This window comes from Phoenix dactylifera, unplaced genomic scaffold (genome assembly GCF_009389715.1).
Source record: "Phoenix dactylifera cultivar Barhee BC4 unplaced genomic scaffold, palm_55x_up_171113_PBpolish2nd_filt_p 000243F, whole genome shotgun sequence".
NCBI lineage: Eukaryota > Viridiplantae > Streptophyta > Magnoliopsida > Arecales > Arecaceae > Phoenix > Phoenix dactylifera.
Window position 1 is genome coordinate 381,387 of NW_024067740.1, and position 19,748 is coordinate 401,134.

General features: G+C 41.4%; 1 protein-coding gene across 4 annotated transcripts in view; it reads left to right on the forward strand.

Annotated features, from left to right (window-relative positions):
- The first annotated feature begins 2,039 nt into the window (after positions 1-2,039).
- LOC103720893 (cycloartenol synthase) overlaps positions 2,040-19,748 on the forward strand; it is a 31,261-nt gene continuing 13,552 nt past the window's right edge. Inside the window, exons 1-8 of one of the 4 annotated variants that reach the window (XR_005507662.1) lie at positions 2,040-2,538; positions 2,798-3,015; positions 3,881-4,066; positions 4,384-4,473; positions 4,576-4,770; positions 4,869-4,953; positions 6,253-6,419; positions 18,881-19,069. Coding sequence is in view for 3 of the 4 variants with exons in the window: in XM_039117582.1 (XP_038973510.1) it covers positions 2,818-3,015; positions 3,881-4,066; positions 4,384-4,473; positions 4,576-4,770; positions 4,869-4,953; positions 6,253-6,419; positions 18,881-19,069 (1,110 nt within the window). In the remaining variant the exon portion in view is untranslated. Of the gene's footprint in view, positions 2,542-2,584; positions 2,608-2,797; positions 3,016-3,880; positions 4,067-4,383; positions 4,474-4,575; positions 4,771-4,868; positions 4,954-6,252; positions 6,420-18,880; positions 19,070-19,748 lie in introns of those variants that run through there. The other 3 variants (XM_039117582.1, XM_039117581.1, XM_039117583.1) reach the window with 3 other exon arrangements.

Consider the following 19,748-nt stretch of genomic DNA (forward strand, 5'->3'; position numbering starts at 1 on the left):
TGTTGGAAATATGTTTCGATACTGTGAAGAACTAATCATGCAGTTTCTGTTGAAGACTCCCATAATTTCCTGTAAAAGTTCATGAAAGAATTTGTTGTTATAGAAAGTCCATCCGAAGCAATAACAAAGCAAAAATCCCCTTCAACAGGTGCACAAGGAAATAAAGGCCGGGAAACTTTCTGACCAAAATGTAACCCTTTCAATTCAATTTATATAGATGCCAGCAGAATGTATTCCATTTGTTGGATATGTTGAATAGCCCGAGTGATCTCGCAACATCTCCACATAACCAATCCTAACACTCACTTTTATTAAAGTGGAGTCATTGAGGAACAAAACTTTAATGCTCCAGGATATGATAATTTCTTAAGTTAAAACTTTTACAAAAAGTTATCTGCATCAAGTTTCAAAATAATATCATTACTCAAAAAAAAAAAAAAAAATTCTTGCATATCATCACAATTAAGTTCAGTAGTTGCATGCCCATGAACTTGGACTGGAAATTTGCTATTCAATCCATTTAATTCAAAGGTAATGGGCAATTCATGTAAATAATCAATCCTTGTTTATTTAGCAACCATCTTCAATCTTCAGCCAACAACTGCTGCCAATACCCAAGGAAACAAATTTATGTCCTATTTCAATCTATGTCTAACTTCAATTTCGCATTTAGTTCTCGTATCCAAGCATAAAATTAATTAAAAGAAATTGTGCTTGTGCTATCCTGAGTATTTAATAGGTCGTTGGTGCCCATTAACTGGGTAAGACGTAGTAGATACGATTTTTTTATTTAATAGGTCGTTGGTGCCCATTAACTAGGCCATTCTATATATTTATAATTATTCATCGTCGATCAAATCTTAACATAGAATTATTTTTTATGCAATAGAAAGTTGAAATTATTGAAAACTGGCTAAAGTATATATTTATATATTACAATTCTTAAACCACAAAATGAATCTTAACATGGCAAAACTAGCAATGATTATCTGGACAATGATGAGGGACGGCAGAGCCTTTCAGGCCAAGTATGTTTTCCATGAAGCCAATGGGGCTGTGGATTGGGTGATTGCTTATGCAGCCAATCACTCCGGTAGCGCCTTGTGAGCTGGTGATGGGGAACTGCTCCTGGCACTCCGAGGTATTCTATTTTTTGATTTTATTAGATGCATCTGTACTCGTCAAGTACAATCCATCCGTCTTAGTAAGAAAAAAAAAATCATGCACCAAATCAAAAAATAAAATAATGCAGTACCTAACGATGCATCAATGGAAAGAATAAATAGATCAAAAAGGTGCATAATTTGGATGATATTTTGTAAATTTAAAAATAGAGAGTATCGTACGAATTAGACAGCATATATCAATAAAGCGGCATCCTACTTTAGTCATCACCAATGAGAAAAAAAAAAAATAACTAAAAATAAGAATAATTTATATACACATATTTTGAAATTAAATTTTTTAAATTTAATTAGAAAAATAGAGACGAGATATATTCGTCTAGGAGAAATAAATAAGGAGATTCGTCCTATTAATATAAGGTACGATTAAATAGGTAGCGGGTGCTCGTGCTGTAAAATTAATTAAAAGAAATTGTGCTCGTGCTATCCGGAGTATTTAATAGGTTGTTGGTGCCCATTAACCAAGTAAGACGTAGTAGGTATGATTTTTTATTTAAAGATGATGGAGCTAACTGGCCGACTTGGCAGCTTTCAACGATGTAATAAGTACGGTTTTCATAATAAAAAAAGTACGATTTTTAGTGCGCCTATCAATTTATTCGATACACTTCATTTATTCGATACACTTCATTTATTTAGTCGATAAAGTACGATTTGGGCTCCTTAGCTTTTGTTGGATGTAATATGACGTCTATCAATTTATTCGATACACTTCATTTATTTTCGCTCAGATGACCGGGTATGTCCCTCAAACCGCCCGATTTCAGTTGGACCGCCCGGATGCGAGATAAAAAAATCCTGGGCTCAGGCCGATGTTTCCTCCCACCCGACTTCGCTCTCCCCTTGGGCCTTGGATGATGACTCCGCTTCTCTCACTCCTTCGGAAGCGGGTCGACCCTCGCTCTTCCTTGCTCCGTCTGCCACCGCGAACGCCGCCCTGCGATCACGTCCGCTGCCCGGGTCCGGATGCCACCCTCTTTTTTTTTTTCCCTTCCCTCCTGCGGGCGGTCGAGCCGACCCCATCGGTTTGGAGCTCCCACGGCGCCCAGCCCAGGGGTTGAACACGAGGCGTTGCTTTGGGAGGGGCCACACCAACGGCAGCAGAGATGGGAGCGAGCGAACTAAATGCCCTTCCTTTTTCAGTCAGCCCTTTAGGTTAGAACTAAATGCCCTTCTCTGTGAGCGAGCGGCGGTGACAGAGATGGCAGGAGAAAGACTGATGGAAGCTCCTACTACGCCGCCACCTCCGTGGGCCAGAGGGAGCTTCCAAGATAAATTCAAGAACGGAAGACCCCTAGTCTGCAATTTTCCAATCTTTCCATCTCATCACCATCAAAGTATCTCGATCTTGAAGGTGGTACTGTGCTCGCGCATATCTTCTCCTTGATTTTCCCCTTGAATTCGAACTGGAAATTTTTACTCGGTCCCCGCTCTCTCTATTTCTTGATTTTACTTGTTTCTTGAAAGGATTTTAAGCGTTTTATATGCTTGCATGCATTCGTTTTCTTTCTCCATGCAGTGCGATGGATTTATATATGGTTTTTGCACTAATCTTGAACCTTTTTCCCTCGTTGGATTTTGTTTTGATTGCTTTAATGGATGGATTCCCGCAGTTCTTCCTCCTGATCCGGCAATGTGGAGGCTTAAGATTGCGCAGGGCGGCAGCCCGTGGCTGAAGACGACAAACAACAATGTAGGGAGGCAGGTGTGGGAATTTGATCCGAATATGGGCACGGCTGAAGAGATTGCTGCAGTCGAGAAGGCCCGTGAGCTGTTTCGGGAGCATCGTTTTGAGATGAAGCACAGTGCTGATCTCCTCATGCGATTGCAGGTATATAAACAGAAAGAAGCCCCGTTTCTTACTATTACTTTTTTCTTTTTTTTTTTTTTTAATGTTTATCTTACTGGGGCAGGTAGAAATATGTGCTAGTTGTCTATGATTGTTGACAGAAGTAGTTAAGAGATCCAAATATGCTGTTATTCTTATTCAATATTTGTGAATTTAGAATTCATCAATGATTGGCTTGAGAATATCCCTCACAAGCTCGTTATAATTCATGGAAGAATATGCAAGACTAAGAAATAATGGAACGAGGAGACCTACATATACGTTTGAAGGTTGAAAATTATTTGGTCATGTAAGCTGACGCTTGTAATTACATGACTGGATTTGGTCATCTTGCATAATTTATGTCTAGGCCATTAAAAATCATTGCGAGGAAAGCATCTAGGATGCCCAGTACAGTTATTTTGGGATTCAAGTTGTTTCTGAAACTTTAGAAATTATTTTGAGATTTATAGGTGTTTCCCTATTATGATACTTAACTGATGTTGAAATAATTATGTCAGAGATAGCTTTGGGACCTAAGGATTGATGATACGCAATATTGCTCTGATGATTACACAAACTCGTTATGATAGTAGAATTTGCTAATACTCGCTTCAAGTCATCTATATATGCTAGTTCTGCAGCTAAAACTCTCTAACTGCTAGGATGTCTTCCATAATTAAAAATGCCAAATGATACTGCATTAGCATATAAGTTTGCCAGCTATTGAATAGATAAGAATGACTCTGGAACTCCAGAGTTTGGACGGCAAAGTGTGTTCTGATGGAAAATGCCCCTCACCTCTCTTCCGATCATCTCCTTTATTTGAAGGTAGTGATATTGTTCTTTTTTAACTTTCTTAATGCAGTTTGCAAAGGAGAATCCACTTGAAATAAACCTCCCCAACATCGAGCTAGAAGACCATGAAGATGTTACAGAAGAAGTTGTATTGACCTCTTTAAGAAGGGCTATTAGCTGTTATTCTACTCTCCAAGCACATGATGGACACTGGCCTGGGGACTATGGCGGCCCATTGTTCCTTATGCCTGGCTTGGTATTTACTCCCATCTGGAACATATTCAATCATAATATTGTACAGTTGGTTTTTGTTGATAGGCAGCATTGATAGTTAATACTGCAGAATGAAGATTTTTGGATCATTTCTGTCTCTAACTTGAACATGCTGTTTCTGCATTATACCTAAGTTGCAGGCTGATGCCCTTCTGTCAACTTGTATTAGGAAAAAGAAATATGAGAATATGCATTTCATTCATCTTGCTGAATTAGTTGGTGGGGCATAAAGGCATCATATTCCTACTTTTTTGTTGTATGATAACAATTGTTTTATGTGTTTGATTTATTGTGGTGCAGATTATAGTTTTATCTGTTACTGGGGCATTAAATGCTGTCTTATCACCAGAGCACCAGCGGGAGATTCGCCGTTACCTCTACAATCATCAGGCATCCACAATTAAAAACCTCCTCAGTTTCGTATAGCAGTTCTTTGTTACATAGAGGTTCTGAAGCTTCAATATATTGAAGACTTAATGAATTATATTGCAGAACAAAGATGGTGGCTGGGGTTTGCATATAGAAGGCCACAGCACCATGTTTGGTTCAGCCTTGTCATATGTTTCATTGAGGTTGCTGGGTGAAGGACCCGATGATGGAGACGGGGCAATGCAAAAAGCACGAACTTGGATTCTAGACCATGGTGGTGCGACGGCCGTAACATCATGGGGAAAATTTTTGCTTTCTGTAATAAATTTGATCCTTTCATCCATCTAAATGACAAAGCTTGTGGTTGACAATTGTAAGGAGCAATTTTTGATGTCCTTGTGCTGAAATAATTGCAGGTGCTTGGAGTGTTTGAATGGTCTGGCAACAACCCACTACCCCAAGAGATGTGGTTACTCCCATATTTTCTGCCTGTTCATCCGGGTACTCTCTCTCTCTCTCTCTCTCTCTCTCTCTAATTTCCCCCCCATCTGTTGTTAGTAGTTTTTTTTTGTCTTTTTCATTTCTCCCGGAAGGGGTTATTGGTGACAGTTTTGGATTAGTATTAGATTAGTATTATATGTATAGGAATGCAAAATAAGTAGTACATCTTGGCTTCTTTTTATCAACAAGAGAAGCCAAATTTCAGAAGAATTTGTAGGCACAATATCTCTTTTAGTGGCTATGGGTGTTGAAGCCATTGCTCACCAACGTAGTAATATTTTAAGAGTTCTGATGCACTCCCAGAGAGAATGGGCACCTCTTCAAGTGTTCACTGTCTCGGTGAAGTGTAATTAGATTCACAAGTTTATTTCCTTTATGTACAATGAAGGTTGCTATGATACTATCTCATCTTTTACAGCCGACAATCTTAAGATCATGCATTTTGTTTCAATGTTTGTGAGGCAGCTTATTAATTATCAAATTTACAAATATTCCTTCATACAAATCGAGGACCAAAGGTGTTGATATTTACAACATGTTCCTTTGCTCTTTTGTCTACTTATATCTTCTGTTTGTTCTGATAGCTTATAGATCCAAACGAAGTTTTTCTTAAGTATGTTCCATAGGCCACTGGCCATAGATCTAACAAAGTGGTTGGTGTGATAGCTGATATCTTGTTCAAAAGATCAAGTAAATTAAAAAGAATTCACTTGAGTAAATATAGAAACCAGGAAGATTAATTAATTTTGATATATAAAGATATATCACAATTATTCTATAATTTTATGGACCTTCAATGAATTTTCCATTCTTCGAAACTCTTCTTTGATCCAATATATAACATTTAATATCTGTACTTGAAGAAATTGATAGACACATTCTCCTTTTTTTTAAACAAAAAATTAGTAAATTTGTTTTCCTTTTCTTTGCATTCATAGTAAAGAATGCTGACTTGATATCCCTATATCTTTCAAAAAGTGTGGCCCCAAAAAGAACCGAACGGAGGATAAAGATTCATGTAGCCGATCCCAACTAGTTTGGGGTTAAGGCTTGGTTGAGTTGAGTTGAGTTTGCATTCATAGTGTTGTCTTCCCTAGTTGATACAAAAAATGAGGTCTGCTACCTTAGATAATGCAGGCAAGAGTATTCATAATGGAAGGCATGCCTCTTGTTATATCTGTCCAAGGATTTTACTGTTAGCCATGCATGGGGACCATTCCTTAGTGCAATATTAAATGCTGACTTGTTTAATTTTTGAATGCTTCAAGGTTTGCCATGTTAACTTCTCTTGCTTCACAGGACGAATGTGGTGTCACTGCCGGATGGTTTATTTGCCCATGTCCTATATATATGGAAAGAGGTTTGTGGGTCCAATTACACCTACAGTTTTATCACTGAGGAAGGAGCTATTTGCTTGTCCCTATCAGCAAATAGATTGGAATCGGGCTCGAAATGAGTGTGCAAAGGTTGGTAGGATTTGTGTTTAATAACATGTTTTCCTTGTGAAGTTAGATTTCTTTTGTGTAGGCTGTGCCTTGTAGAATTCTGAATATACTCAAGTAATTTAGTTGTATATGTGAAGGTAAAATTTTGAAGAATTTGGCAGATGTTCTAATGGAAAATTAAGAAAATTGTGAAACTTTTAGACAGTCTACTTGAAAAAAGATAAGGGGATATAAGGAAATTTTGAAAAAAATCAAGAAGAGCTGTGTTAAGATTTGGAAACATGCATGCTGCAATGATCTTTTTTTCCTTTTCTGTATGGGTATATATTACTCAATTACCTTTGCTTAGCTTGTCATAATAGGATAAATGAACCTGTCCCTTTTATATATATTACTCAATAAATGTGATAGATGTATGGAGATCAGACACAATTTCTTTTACAACATAATTGTCGCGCTCCGAGCCCGAAGCGCAACAGACGCCACACGCCTGCACAGCAGACCATATAGGAATGCAAGGCAGCTGACCGTATCAAAGCAATTACAAATGCTTAAAATTTGCTTAAACATTAATTTATTCAAAACAATCTTACAAAGTTTCAAAATAGCATATGTCAACATAAATCAAATATTCTAGATAATCTAACTAAAATTTCAATAATCGAGCAAAATCTTTCAAATCTAACGCACTCCTCAATTCTGTGCGATCAAGCCTCTAGTTCTGAAAAACAGACAAAATATGATAATGAGCTACACTAGCCCAGTAAGCAACATAATACCTTAGAGTGGGGTCAAAGCGTATTAGATATTTAATCAAAACACAAAATAATGACTGAAAATTAAATCACAAATAAGCATTTTTTTAAATTTATTAAGTATTTTAATAAAAACTATGATATCAGAATCCCAACATCAATAGGCTACGACCACGTAACCTAGTGGCATGGGTCGCACAAAGTGCCAAAAACCACTATTGTTAACCACCGGTAGCAACGGTGTCCAAAAACCACTATTCTAATCACTGGTGGTGCGGTGTCGAAACTAGTTTCTCATAAATATAAGTCGATAGGGCCAACGAATAATCTCCATTGGCAGGGCTAGAACAGATCATAGCCATGCTGAGGATATATACATATAAAAACATATTTCATAAGTTGTCCAGTCATATTTTACATATTTTATAGCATATAACAAAATTTTCAAATAATATCTAACATGCTTGACCCATTTTACTAAGTACAAAATATATTTCAAAATTTAATCAACTAATAATTATTTTACCAATAATTTAGAAAATACACTTTGAAGCATTAAGTTACTTACCTCTTCTCGCTTTAAACCCTACTTCAGGTAGGCGGATCAGGTTTACCTGTTTAAATATCATTAAATATAATTAACTTTTTTGTTAATTTTAGAGCTAAGCAAAATCAAAAATACTATTGGGCACGTCCCAACAGGGCCCAAAGTTGGCCCATAATAAGTACGACCCAATAGGCCCAAACTTGGCCCATATTGGACACGACCCAATAGGCCCGCATTGGCCCGCATTGGGTACGGCCCAATGGGGTTCGAAGTCGGCCCGCAATGGACACAGCCCAATAGGGCCCAAGCTTGACCTACATTGGACATGGCCCAATAGGCTGGCATAGACCCACATTGGACATAGCCAATAGGGCCCGAGTCGGCCCGCAATGGATTCGGCCCAATAGGGCCCCAAACTTGGCCCACAAAAGGGCATGGCCCAATAGGGCCCAAAGTGGCCGAACTGGGCCCAAGTTGTGCCCACAATGGGCTCGGCCCAATAGGGCCCAACATGGCTGAACTAGGCCCAAGTTGGGCCCATAATGACTCAATGGGGCCTAAAATGGGTGATGTGGGTCCGTATTTAGCCCACAATAGGTACGACTCCAATAGAGCCCCAATATGGCTGATGTGGGCCTAAGTTGGGCCCACAATGGGCACGGCTCAACAGGGCCCAAAGTGCTGCTCATGACCCATCATGGCCCACAAATGGCCTCTGTTCTTTCCGATTCATCCAAGAACAGGGGAAGAAGGGAACAAGAAAGGAGGGAGCCGGCGGGGGTGGCCAGCCTGGGTGGCGGAGGCCGTCGTCCGGTCGACAACCAGCCGACTACAGTGGCGGCTGGCAACTGCTGCGGCGACCGGCGTGAAGAAGAGACCGAAAGTGGTCTCAGTTTGGAGCCAAAATAGAGGAAGAAATCAGGTTGTTTGGCAACGGAACGAAGGCAAGGGGAAGGACGATTCACCGGCGAGTGACAGAGGCGGTAGAGAGGAGGGATCTCAGTTGAGGAGCGGCTCAATCGGCGGCGTCTGGTGGCTACTTTTCGACAGCAAAATAGATCTCGAATCAGGAAAATTCGGAAGAAACAGAGGGAGAAGGGGAAAGAGAGCTCGGCAGAGCTCAAGGCGATGGCCGAAGGTGAGGAAAGAGGAAAGGGAGAGACTCGATTGGTGATCTCAGGAGGAGGAATGGGGGGTTTTATAGGCCCTAATTCGAACGGTAGACCACTGCAATTTCTGTGGCGGGCGTGATCAGCCGCCGCTCATGCTGCCGTGAAACGGCCGTAGGGCGGCCACGGAATGTTTGCAGCACCTCCGCTCCCATTGTGCCTGGAGAAGTCGGAGAGGATCGCGATTGCGATCCTCTGCTCCAGCTCCTTCCAAAAGAGGCATTGGGCTGAAGTCGGCTGGGGTTGCCTGCTTCAACCCATTATCTCACATTCTCACTCCTTATAAAAATTTCATCCTTGAAATTGAACATACCTTAGCTTGGAACAAGATCCGGATATTTTTCCTTCATCTCATCCTCCAATTCCCATGTAGCCTCATGTTCTAAGTGATTGCTCCACTGGATCTTGATATAAGGAATTGTGCGTCTTCTTAATACTTGTTCCTTTCTATCAACCACATGTCAAGTCCTCTCTAAGCTGCAAGGGAGCTACTTCTACCACATGGCCCGTATCTGGAACATACTTTCTTAACATGGAAACATGGAACACATTATGAACCACAGATAGTGATGGTGGAAGTGTCAATCTGTATGCAACAGCTCCAACTCTTTCCAGAATCTCAAAGGGTCCCACATAACATGGACTGAGTTTCCTACGTATTCCAAATTGCATTACCCCTTTAGTAGGAGACACTTTCAAAAACGCATGATGTCCGACCTGAAATTTCAATTCTTGCCTTCTATTATCTACATAAGTTTTTTGTCTACTCTGAGCTATCCGAAGGCATTCTCTGATTAGCTGAATCTTTTCTACTATTTGTTGAACAATCTCGAGACCCATAAGTTTTCTTTCACCTACATCATCATAACATATAAGAGATCTGCACTTCCTTCCATGCAAAGCCTCATAAGGTGCCATCCGAATACTTGCCTGGTAACTATTATTATATGCGAACTCAACCAAAGGCAAGTGACGGTCCCAAGAACCCCTCATATCAATCACACAAGCTCTCAGCATATCTTCCAATAGTTGAATTGTCCTTTCCGACTGGCCATTGATCTGAGGTAGAAAGTTGTGCTGAAGCTGAGAGTGGTCCCCAAAGCTTTATGCAGACTATCCCAAAAGTGAGATACAAATCGTGAGTCCCTATCGGAAACAATGGATACGGGTACTCCATGCAACCTCACTATCTGCTCAATATAGAGCTCCGCAAACTTTTCCAATGTCATTCCCACTTTGAATGCCAAAAAGTAAGCTGACTTTGTCAAGCTGTCCACAATCACCCATATAACATCATAACCCTTAGGAGTACAAGGCAATCCAAAGACGAAGTCCATTGTGATGTGTTCCCACTTCCATTCAGAAATTGAAAGGGGACGTAATAACCCTGCCGGTCTCTGGTGTTCTGCTTTAACTTGCTAACAAGTCAAGCACCAAGCTACGAACTATGCAATTTCTCTCTTCATGTTATTCCACCAAAACATATTTTTCAAATCCTTATCCATCTTAGTACCCCCAAGATGCACGTATATCCAGTATTATGATTTTCTCCCATAATTTCTCTCTTCAAATCAGAGTCATTTGGAATACAAATTCTGTTCCTAATCTCAATGATCTATTCTCATGAATTCTGAACTCTGCCTGAGAACCTGACTCAATATCATTTCTAATATTTTGCAACTGAGGGTCATCTGCTTGAGCAATCTTGACCTCTCTATCAAGGTAGGTTGGACACACAAATTTGCTAAATGTGTATCAGAATCATTCCAATATACCTTGATTTTTGCTCTCCTCAGATCTTCCAGAATGCCCCTCTAAGAGGTGAGTAAAGCAGCAATATTATCCGTAGATTTTTTGCTTAGTGCATTAGCCACCACATTAGCTTTTTCTGGCTGGTAATGTATAGACAAATCATAATCTTTTAGCAACTCTAACCATCTTCTCTATCTCATATTGAGTTCCTTCTAGGTAAAGAGGTATTTTAGACTTTTGTGATCAGTGTACACCTTACAAGATTCACCATATAAGTAATGCTCCAAATTTTCAATGCAAACACAACAACAGCAAGTTCAAGATCATGAATGGGGTAGTTTTCCTCATATGACTTTAACTGTCGGAAAGTATAAGCGATCACCTTATCATTCTGCATCAGCACACAATCCAATCCTCTCTTTGAAGCATCGTTGTAGATGATATAACCTTCACCACTAAAAGGAATGGTAAGGATGGGGGCTGACACCAAACGTTGCTTAAGCTCCTGGAAGCTCTGTTCACATTTATTTGACCCCTCAAACTTAATTTCTTTATGAGTTAGTCAAGTTAAAGGTGCAGCAATGGAGGAAAAACACTCAACAAATCGTCTGTAATATCCAGCTAGGCCTAAGAAATTGCGAATCTCAGAAATACTGTTCAGCTTGCTTCAGTTGACCACTGCTTCTACTTTCTTTGGATCCATATAGATTCCCTCTTTAGATAGCATGTGTCCTAGGAACATTACACTGTCCAGCTAAAATTCACTTTTCTTCAATTTACCATACAACTGCTCCTGTTTTAGGATTTCTGGTACTATTCTCAAATGCTGCTCATGCTCAGCGTGACTTCTAGAATAAATTAAGATAACATCAATAAAGACCACCACAAATTTGTCTAAAAAGGGTCTGAACACTCTATTCATCAGATCCATAAAAGTTGCAGGAGCATATATCAGCCCGAAGGGCATAACCAAAAATTCATAGTGCTCGTAACGAGTGCAAAAAGTAGTCTTACGCACATCTTCAACCCTCATCTTTAATTGATGGTACACAGAAGGAAGATCAATTTTGGAGAATACGTAAGCATCCTTTAACTGATCAATAGGTCATCAATTCTTGGCAGAGGATACTTATTCTTTACTGTTTATTTATTTGTCTCCCGATAATCAATACATAATCTCATACTACCATCCGTTTTCTTTACAAACAATACTGGAGCTCCCCAAGGTGACACACTAGGTCTGATGAAGCCTTTATCAAGAAGATCTTGCAACTGCTTCTTTAATTCTTTCATTTCAGCTGGAGCCATTCTATAGCGGGTTTTAGAGTTTAGTGTGGTACCGAAAATCAAATCAATTGCAAATACAATTTCTTTATCTGGTGGCAAGCTAGGGAGGTCTTCCGAAAAGAAATCAGGGTATTCATTCACTACTGGAATATCTTCCAATCTTTGATCTGATTGTTTGATATCAACTACTGGCAATATACACCATACTTCCCTTCCTGAGTAGCCGCTTTATTTGCATAGCAAAGACAACTCGAAGGGAAGTATAAGCACTACTCCCCATGAAGCTAAATTTAGTATCTCCAGGGATCTGGAAGTTAACCCATTTTTTATGGCAGTTAATGGTAGCAAAATGTGATGCTAACCAGTCCATACCCAGAATTATGTCAGTCATGCATATCTATAACTATCAAATCAGCAGTCAAGTCTCTACTTATTATCTGATTTGGACAAGTCTTGCAGACCTGATTAGCAATCATCCCACCCCCGGCAGGGGTGCTAACATGCAAATCATACTCTAACGGCACACAAGGCAGGTCTTTTTTTTGCACAAATGCAGATGACACAAAAGAATACGCAACACCAGAATCAAACAACACATGGTTATAAACAGATACAATCGGTAATGTACCTGACACCACAGTATTGGATGCCTGAGCATCCTGCCGAGTCAGTGCGTAAACAGGGCCCTGTGTGCACGGTCTCCCTCCTTTCTGCTGCTTGGGAGAAGAAGGCTGAGCCGACTGAACCGGAGCAAGAGAAGCTTGCACTTGCTTGGTCCTTGTAGCTTAAGGCCTCTGAACTAATTGAGATGCTTGCTAATTTCGAGGGCATCTGCTATCTTATGACCTTGATGACCACATCTGAAGCAGGCGCCGGACAATCGTCTGTTGTATTCAGTCTTATGCATACCACCACATTCATCACATTTAGGCTTCTCTTGCTGATGTTGAGTAGTCTTTCCATAAGATCCCTGCTTTTCTGATTTCCAAGATCTATTACAAGATTTTGCAGTCCTGCTAAAATTCTGTCCACTACGAGTATCATAATCTCTGTTCCTCTTCTTTTATTTTCTATCTTTCGTATCATGTGTTTCCTTCCAGACAATTTTCATATTTTTGGCCCTATCAACCAGATCATCATAACTTGCTGAGTGCACTGCGGCCAAACCCCGACGTGAGTGAGGCTTCAACCCTTCTTCGAATCTCCTCATCCTTAACTCTGCATCCATAACGAGGTGGTAGCAAACTGAGACAGCCAGCACACTCTGCCTCATACTCATCCACAGTCATAGTTTCTTGAGACAAATTGAGAAATTTCCACTTTAACTCCCTTAGACGGCTAGAAGGAAAATATTTGGAGTAGAAGGCTGTGCGAAACCTCTGCCTGGTAACTGGCTCATGCTCGTGTGCGAATGTGCGCTGCACAAACTTCCACCAATGATGAGCTCAGTCCTGAAGCATATAGATAGCAAATCTGACCTTCTTTTCATTAGTGCACTCCATTGCTCTGAAGGTTTTCTCCATTTCATCTATCCAAGCTTTGGCCTCTTGAGGACTAGTGGTGCCTTTAAAGGTCGAAGGAGCCATTTTTTTGAAGTATGCTACACTCTTTTGCTCAGAAGGACGAACATCTTGCTGGATTGATTGCTGGGGTTGTTGCCTCTACTGGCGTACTAACCCAACAACCTCTTCAATTAGTTCGAACAACCTAGTTTGATTTTCGGCGACAATTTCTGGAGTCATTGTTGATTGACCGAGGATTGGCTGATTCACCATTAAATGCCCAACAGCTCCTTCTTGGTGAATTCCAGAGACCGCGTTCTGGGGCCTCAGGTTTTGCGATGCCTCGGCTACTTGGTTAGTACGGACTCTACCCTGAGAGCCCCCAACCATCTGATTCAGATTGCGGGCATGACGAGGCGGCATTCTGATTCAGTGAAAATAGGCAAATATCAGAATAACAAAAGTTTATTAGCCAAAAGCATTTTACATTATTCCCCTTGTCTAGTTTCTACCCATCTCTCAACCTTTCCGACGAATCAAAGGAATTCTAAAACCTAGGCTCTAATACTACCAAATCTGTCACACCCCGAGCCCGGAGCACGACAGACGCCGCACGTCTGCACAACGAACCGTATAGGCATGCAAGGCAGTTGACCATATCAAAGCAATTACAAATGCTTAAAATTTGCTTAAACATTAATTTATTCAAAGCAATCTTACAAGGTTTCAAAACAGCATATGTCAACATAAATCAAATGTTCTAGCCATGGTCTGACGAACCGGCCCGTACCGGCCGGTTTGGGCCGTACCAAACCGGTCCGGCCTGTTACCGGTACGCCAGAGCCGTTGAAACCGGTACGGGCCAAACCTAGCCGGAGCCGGAGAAAACGAAGAGAAAGAGAGAGAGAAAGCAGGGAAGAGAGGAAGGGAGGAGAGGCCTCCGCGGGCTCCACCCGTGGAGGCTGGGGGGCAGCGGAGCCCGCCAGGGGGGGACGAAACAGGGGACGCGGCTGTAGCCTCTGCCTCCGCCGCACCCCCATGGGCTCCGCCGCCCCCTCGGCCTCCACCGCCTCCCTGCGGCCTCTCCTCTCCTCCCTCCCTCTCTCCCCCACTCTCCTGTTCTCTTCTTCCCTGGCTCTGACGGGGAAGAGTGAAACAGGGGACGCGGCCGCACCCTCGGCCTCCGCCGCCCCCTCGGCCTCCACCACCTCCCTGCGGCCCTCCGCGGGCGGCCTTTCCTCCCTCCCTCCCTCCTCCGCTTGCTCTCCCGTTCTCTTCTTCTTCCCTGGCTCCGGCGGAGAAGAGCATTTCGGTTCAGTACCGGTTTAAGCTGATCTGAACCGAAACCGTGTCGGTCCGGTAGGCGACCGATACGCCTACTGGTACGGGTACGGTGAACCTTGGTTCTAGTTAATATAACTAAAATTTCAATAATCGAGCAAAATCTTCCAAATCTAGTGCACTCCCTAATCCTGTGCGATCAAGCCTCTGAATCTGAAAAATAGACAAAATATGATAATGAGCTACACTAGCCGAGTAAGCAACATAATATCCCAGAGTGGGGTCAAAGCATACTAGATATTTAATCAAAACATAAAATAATGACTGAAAATTAAATCACAAATAAGCATATTTTTCTTTTGAAATTTATTAAGCATTTTAATAGAAACTCTGATATCAGAATTCCAACATCAATAGGCTACAACGACGTAACCCAGTGGCATGGGTCGCACAAAGTGCCAAAAACCACTATTGTTAACCACCGGTGGCAACGGTATCCAAAAACCACTATTCTAATCACCGGTGGCGCGTTGTCGAAACTAGTTTTTCACATATATAAATAGACAGGGCCAACGAATAATCCTCATTGGCAGAGCCAAAACAGATTATAGCCATGCCGAGGATACATACATATGAAAATTGATTTCATAAGTTGTCCAGTCATATTTTAAAGATTTCATAGCATATAACAAAATTTTCAAGTGATATCTAACATGCTTGACCCATTTTACTAAGTACAAACTATATTTCAAAATTTAATCAACTAATAATTATTTTACTAATAATTTGGAAAATACACTTTAAATATTAAGTTACTTACCTCTTTTCGCTTTAAATCCTATTTCAGATAGGCGGATCAGATTCACCCATTTAAATATCATTAAATATAATTAACTTCTTTGTTAATTTTAGAGCTAAGCAAAACTAAAGACACTATTAGACACGACCCAACAGGGCCCAAACTTGGCCCATATTGAACACGGCCCGATAGGCCCGCATTGGCCCACATTGGACATGGCCTAATAGGGTTCGAAGTCAGCCCGCAATGGACATGGCCCAATAGGGCCCAAGCTTGGCCCACATTGGACATAGCCCAATAGGCCCGCACTAACCTACATTGGGCACGGCCTAATAGGGCCCGAAGTCCGCCCGCAATGGACGCGGCTCAATAGGGCCCCAAACTTGGCCTAAAATGGCTGAACTGGGCCTAATTTGGGCCCACAATGGGTACGGCCCAATAGGGCCCAACATGGCTGAAGTGGGCCAAAGTTGGGCCCTATTGGGTGAAGTGGGCCCATATTTGGCCCACAATGGGTACAACTCCAATAGGGCCCAACATGGCTGATATGGGCCCACAATGGGCACAACCCAACAGGAGAAGAATGGAACAAGGGAGGGAGCCGGCGGGTTGGCCAGCCTGGGTTGCGGAGGTCGTCGTCCAGTCGACGGCCAGCCGACCACAGTGGCGGCTGGCGGCAGCTGCGGCTATCGACGTGAAGAAGAGACCGAAAGTGGTCTTAGTTTGGGGCCGAAATAGAGGAAGAAATCAGGTTGTTTGGCAATGGAACGAAGGCAAGAAGAAGGAAGACTCACCGGCGAGCGGCGGAGGCGGCGAAGAGGAGGGATCTCAGCCGAGGAGCGGCTCAATCGGCGGCGTCTGGTGGCTACTTCCTGACGGCAAAATAGATCTCGAATCAGGAGAATTCGGAAGAAATGTAGGGAGAAGGGGAAAGAGAGCTCAGCGAAGCACAAGGCGGTAGTCGGAGGTGAGGAGGAAAGGGAGGAGAAGAAAGCTCGGTTGGTGATCTCAGGAGGAAGAATGGGTGGTTTTATAGGCCCCAATTCGAACGATAGACCTCCACAATTTTTGCGGCGGGTGTGATCGGCGGCCACTCGTGTAGTCGCGAGGTTGCTGCGGAATAGCCGCGGCGCCTCCGCTCCTATTGCGCCTGGAGAGGATCGCGATTGCGATCCTCTGCTCCGGCTCCTTCCAAAAGAGGCATTGGGCTGAAGTCGGCTGGGGTTGCCGGCTTCAGCCTAGTATCAACATAATACTTGAACTTGATATAGTTGTTGAGTAATGCCTCAAACAGCTTCGTGCCCATCCTACATATAGGAGCTCTCTCGTGTTCCTCATCATCTATTTAGCCACAAACTTTTATGTATGTTGTAGCCAATTGATGTCCTCATTTGTTAGGATAAGTTTGAAGTGGCATTCAAGAAAGAACTTATGCTCATAAGTCATAACTATGTCCATGCTCTTTCAATATTAATGAAAATTAAGATTTTGCTCAAGTATCACAAGTTTACAAGATTAACTTAATGAGCAAAAAAGAAAAAAGAAATAACAAACTGGAAGTGTTGGTGGAGACACCACTCTGGTGAAAAATGGACATCACGACAAGTACAAAAACTGAATTGTTTGCTAGCCCAATATAATTTGAAAGGCAGTCCATAACCCTCATAGCAGGGTAACCGCTAATAGAAGATCACGGGGGTGTGGGTGGATCTGGCTTCCACCTCCTAAAATTATTGGGGAAATATACCATTAAAATATCTTTTTTGAGAAGCAGGAGGCGTTGTTCCCCATCCTGTACCCTATAACTACCCCATCCCCACCTAGGTCGGAGCCCAACCCCTAGGCAGATTGAGCCACTGTTTGTTAAATGGTGGATTTAAATATACGGTAGTTGAAGTTTGATGCTCTTCAGAATTGAACCTTGCTCCTCAGCAGCACAAGTGGCAAGGTCTGTGCCACCCAAACTAAGGCTTGGTGGTATCTGCCATGATGATGTCATCAGCGCAAGCTTCCGACATGGCACAGTTTAGAACTTTGCCAAACAGTGCAATAATAGATGATTTGCTACTATTGAAGTTGCATGCATTATGTTTCTTCCAAATAGTACAACATACAATTGAGTCCCATCTTTCCTTAGAAATGATCTCCCTTCAAAAGGTTGTGTCAGTCAGATAGGTGTGGGCTGGATTTCCATATTTAGACAGATTTTGTAGCTGTCTGATTGCTAACAATCAGGCGCGTATTACGTTATAATAGCTGTTGTACTTATTGTGTATAGGTTTCCATATTTAGACAGATTCTGTAGTTGTTTGATTGCTAACAATCAGGCGCATATTACGTTATAATAGCTGCTGTACATATCGTGTATAGGTTTCCATATTTAGACAGGTTCTGTAGCTGTCTAATTGCTAACAATTAGGTGCATATTATTCCATATTTAGACAGATTCTGTAGCTGTATAATTGCTAACAATCACCTACCGGATGAGGTGATTGTTGAAAATTGTGCCCATGTAGGTCAGGCTTGACATATCGTACGAATACTCAATATAAATAACATGCTATGTTATGTTGGCTCACAAATCTATTTGCATGCAAGCTGTTTTTAGTTATTTTTAATGAGAAATTGACAAGTTAAGAGCACTCAATTTGTTTTTAATATCTCAACCTCCAATAATCTTGCATCCTAAATTAATCTAAAGGTGTGAGTTGTGGCTTATAAAAGGTCTTCAACATTTCCATAGCACTATTGAATGAAATCTAGCTCACAAGCTAATATGAATTAGCATGACTTCGGATCAAAGAAAAAAACAAGAAAGAAAAAGCTCATTAGAGCAAAGCTTCAAAAAACCATGTTGTTACTTAAGGATATTAAAATGCAATATGTGAGAATAATCCACATGGATGAATGATGCAGTGAAGGATTTGAATTAACCTCGTCTACAACTTTTAGACTCCTATTTCATATACATATTTTTTTCTGTCGTTTGGTATGAGTAGTCCAGGTAGAAAATTTCTAATGCCATCTATGATGAATGTCTTGGCTGGGGACCTGGAGTTGCATATTTGTCATGATGTTGTCATTCAGATTTAATGTTTAAAACTAATAGTGTGCCTTGAATCAATGTTGTTTAGATAGAACACAGTTATCTTTATGTTGCAATTTGTATTGCCATCAATAGGCCTACATAACACTTGCGGTTTGGCCTTGTTGTGTCACTTTACTATGGAGGCTTTTCCTGAAACACTTCACCAATTCATAGATTTCACATCAGATTGAGAGTTGGTTAGCAAAATTCTTAAAGTTGATGAAACATATCTTGACCTTTGAAAGCTCGTAAACATGGGCTAATGCTTATTTGTTGAGGTATTTACTTTTTTCTTATTTCAGGAAGATTTGTACTATCCCCACCCGCTGATACAGGATATAATTTGGGCTTCACTTCATAAAGTTGCTGAACCTATTCTAATGCATTCGCCTGGTAGCATGTTGAGAAAGAAGGCTTTGCATACTGCGATGCAACATATTCATTATGAAGATGAGAGTACTCGATATATTTGTATTGGTCCTGTTAACAAGGTAAGCATGAAAGTTTCCACTTGCATCTTTGACCTGTAGACTTAAGAGTTGATTGATGTGTTCTGTTGATAGGTAGTAGTGTATGAGACTTGAAATTCATTACCGGGTTATCAAGAAAATGATTATTTTCTAATTTTTGTCATCGTATATGAAATGATTTTTTTATGCATGCCGATAAATTAAGGATTTAACACAAACACATACGTGACCAGATCTTGGTATATATCTATGCACCTTAGTGTAGGGGGCTTTCTCTCATGAGCAAGGTTCGTCGTCTCGGTACCGAACCCTGTACCGGTGCCACACCGGCACCATGTCGGCACAGTACGGTGCGGGGTCTTTTCGGTGTATCGAGTGTCGGTACGCGTCTCGTATCAGTACCAGTACCAAACTGGTACGGTGCGGTATGAGGTGTACCGTTCGGTTCGATCCGGTACAGCGAACCTTGATTACGAGTACCTTTGTACCATCGGCTTGACTCAGCTATTTCTGTGGATTTTAAGTTGAATAGTCTTATTCTTCTACTGCTCTATGACGTCAAACTCTTCCGTGTTGGTGTTTGTTCCTGAATTATCAACTCATTAACTGAGGTATCGGAAGACAATCAACTCTTGCATCCTTAATGACAAGAACTCGTTCAACTGTGCTAATATATAATGAACACTGTGATAACGTTCTT